Source organism: Sorex fumeus, unplaced genomic scaffold (genome assembly GCF_029834395.1).
Source record: "Sorex fumeus unplaced genomic scaffold, SorFum_2.1 ptg000008l, whole genome shotgun sequence".
NCBI lineage: Eukaryota > Metazoa > Chordata > Mammalia > Eulipotyphla > Soricidae > Sorex > Sorex fumeus.
In genome coordinates, this window is record NW_026606065.1 from 33,090,213 (window position 1) to 33,104,709 (window position 14,497).

The following is a 14,497-nucleotide window of genomic DNA, read 5'->3' on the forward strand; positions in this document are numbered from 1 at the left end:
CCTTAGAGCCACCCCTAGTTTGATCCTTAGCACACATATGGGACCCTGAGCAACACCAGGAGTGATCCCTGAGTAACCATCAGCACTGCTGGGTGTGACTACCCCAAAAGAAAACAAAGGAAAGAGGTGAAGCTTAGGCCTTGCATGTTTGAACCCTTTGGATCCCGAGCATGAGAGAATTGAGATCAGTGAAGGAAAAAATGGTGATGGCAGAGCCGGGGAAGTATAGTGATATCTGGGTTCCAATAGAATAAGAAATTGAGTGGGTTGTGGCTGTAGTGATTATACAGTTTATCAGGGCAGTTGCCTTGCACTCGGCTAGGTTCTATCCCTGGCATCCCATCTGGTTCCCTGAGCACCACCAGGAGTAATTCCTGAGTGCAGAGCCAGGAGTAAAACGTGGGTATCACCAGGTATGACCCAAAAAAGCCTCTCCCCCCCCAAAAAAAAGAAAGAAATTGGGTGGATTATTTTTTTCCCTAGACCTTCCTGCACATATCATATATTTTTTTCTATACTAACTCCAACAAAAGGGATGAATTGTTCATTTTCATTCTCAGACTTCAGAATATATATTCAGTCAGCACAGAAGCATTTGGTTTTATCATTTGCATTGTGTAATCCATAAGAATTTGGGGGGAGTAAAGTTTTTAGCATTATCACCATAATAGTATTATTCTTTGAAGAGTTCTTAAAAATATCCATTCACAAAATCATATTCTCTTTTGCTCTGCTTTTTATCTTTATATTTTATTGAGTATGAACATTCTACATTTAAATTTGTATTTTCCTGTATGAAATGAAACGATATATGTATATATATACACATATATATATAAGAAACTAGATAGCCGATATTAAGCTTGATTAGATCATTGAATAGATTTAACCCATGGTCATTCATTGTGTTAATTTTCTGTTTTCTAGCATTATAAAGATAAATCCACTAGAGAATGATATGTTCTTTGATGTCATTGCCATTGTTGATCCTTTAACAAGAGAGGCGCAGAAGATGGCGCAGTTATTGATTGTAAGAGAACACATTTTTATGGATTACACATTTGTGTTTTGAAATTTGTGATTTTTAAGTCTGTTTTAAATATGATCTAATATTTGTGCTCCTGATTTTTTTTCTTTTTCTTACACGATTGTGGTTTCTCGAGTCTTCAAAACTGTGTCAAGTGATGGTAATGAAAGTAAATGTTCGGGGCTGGAGCGATAGCACAATGGGTGGGGCGTTTGCCTTGCATGCAGCCAACATGGCTGACACAGGTTCGATTCCCAGCACCCCATGTGGTCCCCTGAGCACCGCCAGGAGCAATTCCTGAGTGCATGAGCCAGGAGTAACCCCTGAGCATAACTGGGTGTGACCCAAAAAGCAAAAAAAAAAAAAAAAAAAAAAAAGTAAATGTTCCTGTCTTCTGCCCAAACTTAAAAAAGTTTTCATTCATTTTCTCACCTATGTATGTGGCATTTGCTGTGTTGCAATATGTTCCCTCTGTCCCCATTTTTGCCGAGGTTTCAAAAAAATGGATGTTGAGGGGTCAGGGAGATAGTACAGTGGGTAGGACTTTGTCTTGCACATGACCGACCCGATCCCTGGCATCCCATATGGTCCCTTGTGTCCTGCCAAGAGTGATCCCTGACTGCTGAGCCAAGAGTAAGTCCTGAGCACTGACAGACATGGGCCCTTCTCCTCAAAAAAAGGGGATAACAAGTCTTACTTAAAAAAAAAAAAGTTCTCTGCATAGATGGATACGATCATATATTTTTAATCTATTACATTCTACTACAGTCATTGATTTGCATATGTTGAACCAAAGTTGCAGCACTATAGTAAGTCCCCCTTGGCCCTGCTGCATGATTTTTTCATGGTGTTGCTGAATTCAGTTCTCTTAAGATCTTGGTGAGGATATTTTCATCTTGTTCATTAAGGATCATGAGGGGCGGGGGGTGTATGTGTGTGTGTGTGTGTGTGTGTGTGATGAGCTGTCAGCTTTCAGCATTTAAAACATATTTAGAAAATTTCTGTTTCTGTTTTCTTCAGTTTTTGAAAGCCAGGGAAGGCAAACTCCTTGCAGGTTTGGGAGAATTCACTAATAAAACCATCTGGTCCTGGGCTTTTGTTTTGGAGGGAGACTTAATTACACTTTCAGTTTCTTTCCTTTTACTTAATTGAGCTACAGAATGCTTGCAAATTCCCTGTTATTATAGTCATTATTTAGAAAAAAAAGCATTACATATATTTGTAGCTTTTTATATAATAGTAAAATGTGGAAATAAAAGATTATACAAGAATACATGGAATTTTAGTTTATGTCATTGGTGTTAATAGCATACATTATTTCTTAGCAACTCAAGTACATCATATAGCTTATTAATATAAAATAAGAAAAACCTTCTATGCATTTAGAGTATAAATTCATTTTGGGGAGAAATTGGTAATTCCTCATTTAATTGAGAATAACAGTGACTCAGTGATTTCTGTTGCTAAACACACAAGGAGTTAAATAATTGGAATTAAAAATTAAAACTCTTAGATCCTTAGCCAGTGAGTTTCAGTTTCTCCTCAAACTCACCCTCTTAGGTCCATGCCTTTGTGATTTTTTCTTCTCCCCTTGCTACATTCTTTGTTGTGTAATATCTTCCCCCATATCACTGATGATTGTCTATATAAAGGTGCAAACTGTAAGAGTTAGAATTTATCTACTTCTTGGGGCTGGAGAGATGGTACAGTGGGTAAGGCACTTGCTTTGCCCACAGCCAGCCCACGTTCTATTCCTGACATCCCGTACAGTCCCCCCTCAAGTGACTCCTGAGTGCAGAGCCAAGAGTAATCCCTAAGTGTCGCCAGCTATGGCCTCTCAACCAAAAAGAAAAGAAAAAGAATTTATCTACTTCCTAGAGTCAGGAAAGAGAGGACTATAGATTGCTTCCATTAATAGCCAAGAACTTTGTACATTGCTCATGTGTCGAGGAACTCCCCAAAGGGTGAGGGTGCCCCAGTCTTACTGTAAAGACACTGCTTTGTACTTGCAGGTTGAGGTTCTAGTATTTTTTTCCTTCAGTGCATAAGGAACTGTTGGTCTGTGAAAGAATGCTGTGTTGTGCGAAAGGGAAACCATGTACCCCTCAACAGCTGTTTAGATTCAGACCTTACCTCTGCCACGCACCAACCCGTGCTCTTAGACAAACTCCACAGCCCTCTGCTCCTCTGCTGAAGAAGGAGGTGCTCTCAAGGGGTGTTCAAGCTCTGGATGGGTTCGCCCCGTCCGTGAAATGTCAATGCCCTGCTTGGCGGAGTCAGTTCATTGTGGCTGTTCATGGCCATCTGACACCTGGGCTTTCTTTTCTCTTAGGTACTTGGCAAGATAATCAACATGAGGCTTCGATTGTTCATGAACTGCAAGGCCAAACTCTCAGAATCCCCTTTAAAGAGGTGAGTCTCAGGAAAGGTCATTTCACTTCAGTCAGATCAAAAAGAGATCTAACTGGAACCCAAGCACAAAAATTTGTAAGTCTGCAACTGTACCTCATGGTGTTTCACTAATAAAAATTTAAGAAAAAAAAAAGAGATCATGACTAATCTCCTTTCTTTTCTTTGCAATATATTTAATTCAGAATGCTCAAAGTATCAGAAATAATGTTAATTCATAATTGCTGTAAAACTATTAACTGGTAAAAACTGTTCTAGTTTACAGAATGTTCATGGATTTATATTTATGTTTGGGTATTTTAGAAATATGTTCTAGAAATGCCTGTTTATAGCTATGCAAATAAAAGGACCAGATAGTACAGTTGGTAGGGCACGTACCCTGGACTTGGCCATCCCAGGTTCGAACCCCATATGGTCCCCCGAGTCTACCGGGAGTAATCCCTGCGCCCAGAGCTAGGGATCTCTGAAGAGAAAGAGCCAGGAGTGAGTCCTGAGCACAGCTCGTCTGGCTGTCTTCATCTGACGGGGCCAGAGTGACAATGCAGTGGTTAGGGCAGCTGCCCTGATTTGAATCTCCAACACCCTCAAAGGATCCCCAAGCACAGAACCCAGGAGAGCCCCCGAGTACTGCTGGGACTTGTAACCCCACTCCGCAAGAGTGGAAATCGCTGCTCTTATTTATATAGCTGTTTCTTTGTATGCATGATATTTGGAGCAGAAGCCTAAAATATATTAAAAAAAAACTGTAGGTATTTAGGTTTTTGTTTGGGGGCCATACCCAGCTCTGCTCTAGCTTATTCCTGGCTCTGCACTCAGGGATCACTCCTGGCGAACTTGGGCAACTCTCTGGGGTGCCAGTGATCCAACCCATGTGAGCCACGTGCAAGGCAAACGCACTACCTGTGATAACTATCACTCTGGCCCCTGAACCCAGGAGTCTTGTTAGCACTGCAAGAGCTTTACTCTGAGCCGCGTCCCCGGCTCTTGAAACTGCAGGCACTGCTTTCAGCCCACTGTCTGTTTGTAATTGAACATTTTTAATGTTTCCACTTGAGTGCGACTTGCTTTGTGCTTGTTATATTGGTGGCCCTGGGAGCAAGTAGACTTGCTGGAAATACACCAGGGTCAGATTTCATTTGGGTCCCACACCAGGCGGTGCTCCGTGGCTGCTTCAGACTCGGGTTTGGAGGTCCCCCCTCCCATTATCACTCAGTGGGACTCTGTGGCACCAGGGATGGAGCCTGGGACTTCTTGCATACAGAACACAAACTCTGGCCCACCAAGCTTTCTCTCTGACTCACTCACTATGGTCAAATTTGAAGACAGGCAAGTGATTGAATATAGAAATGTGGAGACAGGAAGAACCTATCTCATTGTTGGTCCCCAGGTGGGTTTTTGTTTATTATTTTCCACATTTTCACAACAGCTTTTACCGCTTTGTGCTGGAACCGGAACTGACGTTCGGGACAAAGAACTCCCTCAGGCTGCTGGCGGAATTTGTGGACGTCCCTGAGTCGCCCCTTCTGACCCTCAACATGTTCACCCCCGAGAGCTGGTTGGTGGAGACGGTACACAGCAACTGCGACCTGGATAACATTCACCTTGAAGATGTGAGTCTCCTGGGGCAGTCGGGGGGGGGGGGGTTGTGGGGGGTGGGCACAGTGCTCCCCACCACCTGTTGGTGGCCACCAAGTGCTCTGCTGTGAGTGCTCACCACGCACCACATTGACTGCGTCCCTGCTTCTCGTCCAGTCTCTGATGCCTGCATGTCCCTGACTGCCAAGCTCATCTCATTCAGTTCCCCAGGTTCCTTGGTGCCCCTCCCCAGCTCCCCGGCATTTGTGTTGCTTCACACCCCTGGCTCAGCTCACCCATATCCTACACACACTGACCAGCAAGGCAGAGACAGACAATGCCACTCTCTTAAATGCTCCCAAGAAAATCGCCAGACTCTGCGATTTCCCCTTCCCTTTTGCTTTAACTTGCGTGTGTGTCTATTAAGTCCCTTGAAGTGGAGGGGAGGGGAGCTTAACCTCCCCCCTGAGACATGTATGTTCGCATTAGCAGCCATGGAACATCTAGAAATCATGTCCGCGTCTAGCCAACTAAGATGCCCTTGCAGTTTTTAGAAAACAGTGGGAAAATAGGTGGCATTTTCTTAGGAAAAATAAAATGGGTCCCAGGGAAAGATGGATCAGTGTCCGTGTGCATACGTGTACCTGGCCTGTAGGTGATTTTGTTTTATTCCTTTCCCATATTTGCAAAGTTAATGAGAATCTTATTTGGAGTGCGGGTCAATTTTATTTTTTAATTACAGGAAAGGTGGTTGTTGTTATTTGTTGACGTCTTGTCAGACCCGCAGAGGCACCCCGAGGCACAGTGGCACTGATTTCCTGAGCCGGTTCCCCTTCTGCTTGACTTCCCGAGACCATTTGATTAATGTAGCTTCCAAAGCACCACCTGCGCCCCCTCACCCCTGCCCGTGACGGGGCAGCCCAGACCAGAGGGGGCAGGAAAGAAACTTTTCAGCTCCCTTCCTCTGCTTGGATCTGCAAGAAATCTCTTCCATTGTGAAGAGATTCAGTCACTGAACTCACTCCCTCAGATTAGTTGGCTGATGTTAAAATGCTGGTATTTGTCACTGGCTATTTATTTATTTATTTATTTATTTTTATGTTGAGAACTGCTGATGGGAGAACCCCCTTGGTCTTCCTTCCCACAGATGGAGAGCAGCGTCCGCGCCGAGTATGAGCTGGAGTATCTGCTCCTGGAGGGACACTGCTTCGACGTGGACACCGACCAGCCGCCCCGAGGCCTGCAGTTTGTGCTGGGCTCACAGCGGAACCCTGCTGCGGTGGACACCATTGTGATGGCCAACCTCGTGAGTACCCGCCTGCTGGCTCAGGGGACCCAAATCCTCCCGGGTTTCCCAGCTGGGAGACGCCTGCATCCTCCCTCTGCTGTAACTAACTGCTCTCCATACACAGTGGGAGCAGAACGGGAAGAAGGCAGTCGGACCCGGGTATGTGCCCTTCCAGGTCATTGCAAAGTAACCCTGTGTCGCTATTCTGGATGTGACCAGCCTGCTTGCTGTGACCCGAGGGTCCCCTTGGTACATTCAGTGCTGCTCACTGTCCCCCACTATCCCCCACCCTAGTCCCACCCCGCCAATGGCAAAAGACAAAGACAGCATCACATTTATTCAAGTATCAGAGCATGAGTTATATAAAAGTTACTTATATAGGGACCATGAAGGGTTGAGGGGCAGCAATTACACATAGGTCCGGTTGAACATTATCATAACAAAGAACAGATATAAAGCCCTTCCTCCAGGGGAAGTTCTTCTAGGGGATTTACTTAAGGACAGAAATCTCAGCTAAGGGTTCTGCACTCCAGATTACTAGGTGATCCCTCCAGGGCGGGATTCCATGTAAGGGCATATTGCTTTCTCCTTTCCTTAGTAGTAATCCATTTAAACAACCATATTAAATTTACTTCTTACTGATATTTCTAGTCATTTTGTATGAGCACGGTAAGAGAGCTAGTAAGTTTAAAGGGTGGTTCTTCCTGGGGACATCTCGCTATATGTCCCAGACCACAGTCCTCAGGCCAGGTGAGTCTTTCCTAACCCCATCAGGATCCTTATTCAGTTACTTCTTTTTGTGTCATGACAGAGTTTGTTCCATGACCATGCTCTTATTATACTTCTTATGGCAATTAGCTTGTTCTTTTTCCATGCCAGCATAGCTTACAGCTTGCCCAGGGTCTATCCAAGTCCCTCGCCAGGACCTCCCTTTTGGAGTGGTAGGGACTCAGGGCAACTGAGGCTTAAGTAATATGTTGGATGCCCAGAAGTAAATATTATTCAGAATCAGTTAACTCCCAAGTTAAAAAAAAAAAAAAACAGCATTAACTGTCTTCCTCTGTTCATACAGAAAGGACATTGCTCTAAAGTAAACAAAGCAAAGGACATAAGGGAAAGAGAAAAGCAATATTCCACTTACATATACAAAATCCAGAGCGCTCAGAAAATTTGACCTGCAGGTTGTAGGGTCTGATTTGGGATATTTGGAAGAGCACAAAGGAGAAGCTAAAGATAAACACAGAGAATTGGGAGTACTGGATGGAATTGGGGAAGCCTCCAGCACTGTGATGGGTGTTACCCAATAACCCTAAGCCCCTTGTGGGAGGAGCAAGGACAAACCAGTGTTACCTCTTAAAATGCTTAGAACTGCAGTCCAGCAGCACTGCTTGTACTTCCTGTCTGTGCCTCAGTCGCTCCACTGTGAGTGCCTTCGTGGGTCACTCTCTCCCGACCCATCAGTCCGGTCACGTAACTGCCATCTTTCTCCTCTTCTTAAAGGGATATTTTCAGTTAAAAGCAAACCCCGGTGCATGGATACTGAAACTGCGTGAAGGGAAGTCGGAAGAGATTTATCAAGTAGTTGGGTGAGCTCTCCCGATTGTCAGAAAGTTTTCTGTGATCTGTAGCCAAGATTATCAAAACCAATGGAAATGTTTCTAAATGCCATCGCGCAAAATACAGATGAATTATAAGATGTGGCATTTGTCCTCTGCTGTATTTAATTTCAGAAGTATGCCTGAGCACTTACCTCCTTGGCTGTGTTCTAGAGTCTTTTTCCCATGCATTAGCGTTAATTTCTTTTTTCTATTCTTTCACAATCACGTATCTTATAAAAAAAAAAGATACGTAGTTTGATATATTTGTTATAATTTGCCTGTGGGTTGTGGTTGGTTTTCATTGTTTTTTTTTTCTTTGCTTTTTTTGGGTCACACCTGGCGATGCACAGGGGTTACTCCTGGCTCTGCACTCAGGAGTCACTCCTGCCAATGCTCAGGGGACCATATGGGATGCTGGGAATTGAACCTGGGTCGGCCTTGTGCAAGGCAAACATCCTACCCGCTGTGCTATCTCTCCAGGGTTTGGCTCAGTTGTAAAGTACATGCCTTTCATTGTTATTTTTAAGAATTGGGTTTTTTCCCCACAAAACTTTCTTGCTCCTTGGTGGGCAGAGTCCAGGATAGAGCAGGGGTTGTGTTTAAGAACATTGAGAATGTCTGTCATTTTTTTGTTTGTTTTGGCTGTGGGGCCATCTTATAAATCAGAATAAATTCAAGGTATTGACTAACCTGGCACCCGAGTCCTTCTGCTGTTTGACACAATTCAGTTTTGTTGTAATTTTATATAGTAATATTCCCAATATATTGTGAATGATGTCAAAAATATTTTTATTGAATAACACTTTTATCATACACATTTGAAAATGAGGTGATGAAGTGTATAATGTGAGGAAAAAAATAGAAACATCCAGTGATGCGTGCTACCATGCTGATAAGCATTTCCATCTCAGAAGCTGCACAGTGTTCCTCAAATTTTGATAATGAGCAAATACGGAAAGGTTGTTGGAGGGTCGATTTGCTCGAGCGGGCCCAGTAACGTCTCCATTGGAGACTTTGTTGTTACTGTGTCTGGCATATCGAATACTCTCGGTAGCTTGCCGGGCTCTCCGAGAGGGGCGGAGGAATCGAACTCGGGTCGGCCATGTTGGCCGCTTGTAAGGCAAACGCCTTACCCGCTGTGCTATCGCTCCTGCTACAAACCTTCATTTCAGAAATGTCTCCCATTAGCTGTTGCTGCAATATAAAAAGTATGAAAGAATTTTCCCCGGGACAGCAGAGACACTCTCTTTTTTGTTGTCAGTACTGAATTTACTAGGTTGTTTTGATAATTTTTTTTAAACTAGAGAGAAATAATTTTGAAAGTATGTATTTTGGCACCATAGTTAATGACAGAAGCAAATAGGATATGTCCCCAGGTGAACTGCTTACACGTTTGCAGAGGGGCTCTGTTCTGTTGGCTCTTCATCATGGTGCTCTGCCTTTTCTTGACTGGATTACAGCATCTCCATGTCTTCCGCTTCTAGGCACGAAGGAACTGACTCTCCGCCAGACCATGCGAACGTGGTGGTGGTGCTGGGGAGCTTCAAAAGCAAAATACTGCAAGTGCAGGTGTGTGAAGCGACAACCTTTGCAGACTTTGATCTTGCCATTAAGTGTATTTTCTGTCATTCATTGTCACAAGTAATTTTACAATTGCTGTTGTCTAAAAGTACCACATTGGAATCCAGCAATGAAAGGAAGATGAAGTTCATGAAGGGAAAAGCAAAGAATGTGGGACTAGAAAGAAAATTAATTTTTCTAGTTAAACTTTGCGTACTAGACCTGATGTATCTGTAGCCAGATCATGCTACAAATTCGACTTTAGAGAGGAGATCAGGAATGCAAATGGGAAAGGTCACCCTAAAAGACAAAAGTGATGTTTCCTCACCAGAAAAAAAAAAGTGAGAAGTGAGAAAGAAGTTTTTTGTGTGTGATAGCAGAGGTCAATTTTTTCATCAACACCACCTACAAAAAGCATTAAAGGGAATACTTCTTTTAAGTTTTAAAAGCAACGTGCTGGTGCTAATAGTGACTCAATGGGGATAATAAGGATGCAGGACAAATTTAAAGGGAAAACAAAACCCTAATAAGGTCAGTGAGGAAAGAAAATTCTCTTTCTCCTCAAGCTCCATTGCCCTGAGAACATTCATCTGTCCTGGTAGCCAATTTTCATATTCAAGAAGCCCCCCAAACTTCCAGGCAAGATAATTAAAAGGAAATCCACACTTAGACTTTTTTCTGAAACTACAGGAAATCTCAGACAGAAAAATCTTTGAGAGTAGAGGGAGGGAAAAACAGACAGTTGCCTTTAAAAAGCTGTAATTATTCTGGCAGCTGATTTCTCAGTAGGAGCAGTGAAGACCAGAGATACTAGAATGACCAAGACACTGAATGTAAAAAAAGGAGTGACAACCTAGACTGTTTCACCCTGAAAAGATGAAGATATCTTTGACGAGGAAATGTCAGATTTTTCAGGCAACTTTAAAAAAAAAACCAAACTGATTCCTGGGTTATACCCTTCTTTAATAAACTGACAGTCAAGTAAAAACAAAAACTTGATTTACTACCTGCACATTCACACTAAATTTAGAAAATTCTTAATGATGTTATTGAGGCCAAAAAATTAATCTCAGATGGAAGTTCTGAGTTTGAGGGGAAAAGTAAGTATCAAGTTGTAAATATGTGGCTGAATCCAGGGACACTTACGGTGTAGAATAGCAGCAGTGTCTTCTTTTTTTTTTTTTTTTTTATGTGTTTTTTTTTTTTTTTGTAATTTTTTTTTTTCCCCCTTTATTTTATTTTATTTTTTTTAAAGTTGTAGATTTACAATTTTTTGTGCTTTGGTTATACAATGATCAGATACCCATCCCTCCACCAGTGCCCATTTTCCACCACCATGGATAATATCCCTCCCACCCCCATCCCCGCATCCCCCCGTCTCTGTGGCAGGGCAATCCCCTGTGTTCTCTCTCTCCTTTTGGGTGTTGTGGTCTAGCAGCAGTGTCTTAGGAGGACTTTTTAAATAACCTTTAAGTACGGAGGAGTAGCCTTTAAGTCAAGGTAAGTAATGGTTGTTTGCACTAACTTAAAAGTCTTACATTATCTAGGACAAAGGTCATGGTTATTTTTAGACCTTAAGGCAAAGGTGAACTTTCTGATTGATGAGATAACCACTAAAACGGTAGAAAAGAGATATAATGCCAAAATTAGCAAATGGAATGAAACAACTTAATCTGTAAACATGAACTGAGAAAGGAGAAGAAATTAAGCAAAAAATGTGGGACATAGAGAAGTCACAAAACGCTAAACATTTAACCCAGTTCCCTTAAACAGATTGCAGGTACCAATTAAAAGAGGGGTTGTCATACTGAGTTTTTAAAAATTCCATCTATATCTTATTGCAGAGACCATACCTATTATAGAAAAATAATAGCTTCAGCATGAGGATCAAAATAAAACCATGGCTACAGTATTCTAGGTTCATATTAGTGAACAAAACTTGTCTAGCTATACTTTTACTAAAGCATAAGACAATAAGACAAATAACAAAATAACAACTAAAGATAAAGAAGGTTGGTTTTATATATATATTCAGAAATAGGATAACAGAAAAAATGATAGTGCTTTATCATATTGGGACATTTTAACACACATGTCTCAGTTGATAAAAGATGCCGGATACAACTTGCAAACCAAGAAAATCAATAGAGACAAGACTTGAAAATTGTGGTAATAAATCATGACCTAATAGGCAGAGGTAGAACACAGCACCCAGTGACCCAAAAATGAGCATTTTTCAACATGTAGAAAACACTGATAAAAATTCAGCAGGTTTAGGCCAGTTCCCGAAGAATGATATCATAGAGAGCAGCTGGTCACTGCCTCTCTCTGATGCTGTTCTGTCACTGTATTTTCCCTGGATCCCATATCACACCTATTCCTCACCGCCTCCACTCTTCCTCCCTGTCGATGGCGCCTGCTGGTATCTGCTTGAGGGCCTCTCTCCTCCCTTGCCTTCAGCTTCCTGTTTGCAGTGATAACTGACACTCTCTCCTGAACACGGTGGCTTCCTACCACACCCAGTGAGGAACTTCACAAAGCCCAGAGAAGCTGCTGAAGAGCCTGACTCAGCCTAAGGAAGCTCGGAGGAGCCCATCCAGGAAGCTCCATCCTTGCCCTGCAGAGAGCAGAGGGTTATCCCTGCCTGTGTCGGGTGGAAGATTCTTCTCCATCTTTGAGCACTTGTGACCAATGAAAAACGGTTTCCCTTTCCCCGAGCTGACATTTGTACATGCAGTGGCTCAGATTTGACCTTTTGGTCTCTTACATTTGGTCTGCCCATTATTGGATCCTTCAGTTGTTTGGGTTTTTGTATTTTTTTTCTTAATTTGTCTTAGTGGTGAGTTTTATCTCCTCCCCATCCATCTTTCAGAATTCCACAGAAAAGGCAAGGAAGGGGGAGGGATGAGAAGAAAAGATTTTTATAAATCTAGAGGATGAATCTGTGAAGTCCCGTAGTCTGTCGAAGATAATTCCAGAAGGAATGCAGACAGTAGATGGTGGGATGGTGTGGGATCTCACAGTCAAAATTAAGCCTCACAGATTAGGCTGAGTGGAAGCAATGGATATAGGATCCTAATAACCAAAGGGAGAAAAGGCAGGAAACTGCTGCAGGATGACCCACAAACTTTCCTCTTCAAAACGAATGTTAGCAGACAGCCAAACGCAGCCTTTCATGTTTGGAGGAAAATGATTTCAAGCCTTAAATTCTTTTAAAACAACTCTTTGTGGAGTGCTCCTATCTGGGCTTTGCTTGGGGGCAAGGGCTTCCAGAGGTTCCCTGGGGCCTGGTAATGCAGTACTCGCACCCGGTGGTTACACCCCATGGTTCTTAAAGGTCACCAGGGCTGCACCCAGTAGTGCTCAGGGGACCCTGTTGGCGTTGGGGATTCAACTCAGGGCCTCACACCGGAAAGGCCTGGGTGCTACCACTTGAGCAATATGCCCAGCCTGAGTATAACTTTCCACGTGAATTCTCAGTGTGAAGCCATATTACTTTGCCAGATTTGGAATGTTCACTTTTCACACCTTTTCTTGTCCTCATTTGCCAGCACTCTGAATATTGAAAAGCACGAAAGGGAATGAGGGGTCATTGTAGAATCGTGACACTAATCTTTGATGCAGTGGAGAGAGAAATAGGCAGTGGAGCTCTAAGGAGAATGTCTCCAAGACAGACTCTCAGACAAGCCAAATTACAAACTAGCAAATTGAAGTAAAAATGACATATAGTAAGCAAAAGTAAATATATTAAGTATCACACAAAAAGTACTGTGTTATTGGAATGCAATAATTAAACCATCCAGTTGAGCTAGCAAGAGCAGCTGAGAACTGAAGCTGTGGTCTCGGCTTCACTGTGAAGAACACATTTAGGGCCAGAAGGATAGTACAGGGGGTAGGGCATTTGCCTTGCACGAGGCGTACCTGGGTTCCATCCCTGGCATCCCATATCATCCCGTGAGCATTGCTGGAAGTGATCCCTGAGTACAGAGCCAAGAATAAACCCTGAGCATCACTGGGTGTGACCCCAAAACAAAAATAATTTTTAAAAACCCAATTATTGTGAACTTTGAACCTCTCCAGCGACTAGAAGTTACATTGTCATTATAAGTACTGTTCACCATTCTTTTAATTTCTTTAGGATGGACATGGCAGTACAAAAGATAGTTATTTTGACATAATTAAATAGAAATGCCTGTTTGCAGTATTATAGATTTAGCTAATATGAGTTAGGAGGCAGAGAGAAAAAAGAAATATTAGTATTTTCATAAGCAATTTTTCAAGAGAAAATTGAAGTTGAAGTTTTGATTCGAATCAAGTTTTGATTAGAATCAAAACTTGAAATTTGTTTTTTAAAATTACAAAAATAGAACTAATAATGAAAATACAACAACTTTGAGGATAGTTGAGATGAGTGAGCCACTCAGCTGTCACTCAAGGACCAATCAATGCCTGACCTCTGAATGTCCATGCACTCGTCATCACTGTCAAAGCTGACCAATCAGTAAGGCCAAGTAGAAACACACTATTTGGCAGAATGGAGTGAAATCACCAAGAGAATGGAAAACAGGAGGCTGAACAGGGAGTGGCCAAATTATGTCTGTAATGCTTTGACAAATCCTGGCTTCATTTGCCAACACTCCCAGTGACCGCTCTTCGTTCCACATGTTTTAGTTTCTTTTTTTTTCTGCGACTTTTATATATTTTACTTTCATAAAGTAGTTCACAATAGTTCATTACAGATAATAGTCACATACCAATCCCACCACCGAGCACCTTCCCACCACATTAAGAGGGAAGTGTGTGAAGGTTGTCGTATTTCATTCTGGAGCCATTTAATCCCACATATAAGAGAATACAAGCACGTATGTTAAAACCAAACAAATGTGTGCTACTTTTGGTAAGTAAGTGGGCTACAGTATAAGCTCCAGGAAGTTCTGTGTCGCTCTCTTCCGGGAGCTTTAGTTTATAGTCTCTGGGTCTTGGCCATTGATGAGATTACATGGCACCAGGGGCAGTTTGTGGATGTCACTGCCAAGCTAC

General features: G+C 42.5%; 1 protein-coding gene across 1 annotated transcript in view; it reads left to right on the forward strand.

Annotated features, from left to right (window-relative positions):
• The window catches only part of UGGT2 (UDP-glucose glycoprotein glucosyltransferase 2), a 128,100-nt gene that overhangs the window by 97,214 nt on the left and 16,389 nt on the right, over positions 1 to 14,497 (forward strand). The window contains exons 25-30 of the mRNA XM_056109679.1: positions 928 to 1,030; positions 3,360 to 3,439; positions 4,863 to 5,046; positions 6,159 to 6,317; positions 7,800 to 7,885; positions 9,382 to 9,466. Of these exons, the coding sequence (XP_055965654.1) occupies positions 928 to 1,030; positions 3,360 to 3,439; positions 4,863 to 5,046; positions 6,159 to 6,317; positions 7,800 to 7,885; positions 9,382 to 9,466 (697 nt within the window). The remainder of the gene's footprint in view (positions 1 to 927; positions 1,031 to 3,359; positions 3,440 to 4,862; positions 5,047 to 6,158; positions 6,318 to 7,799; positions 7,886 to 9,381; positions 9,467 to 14,497) is intronic.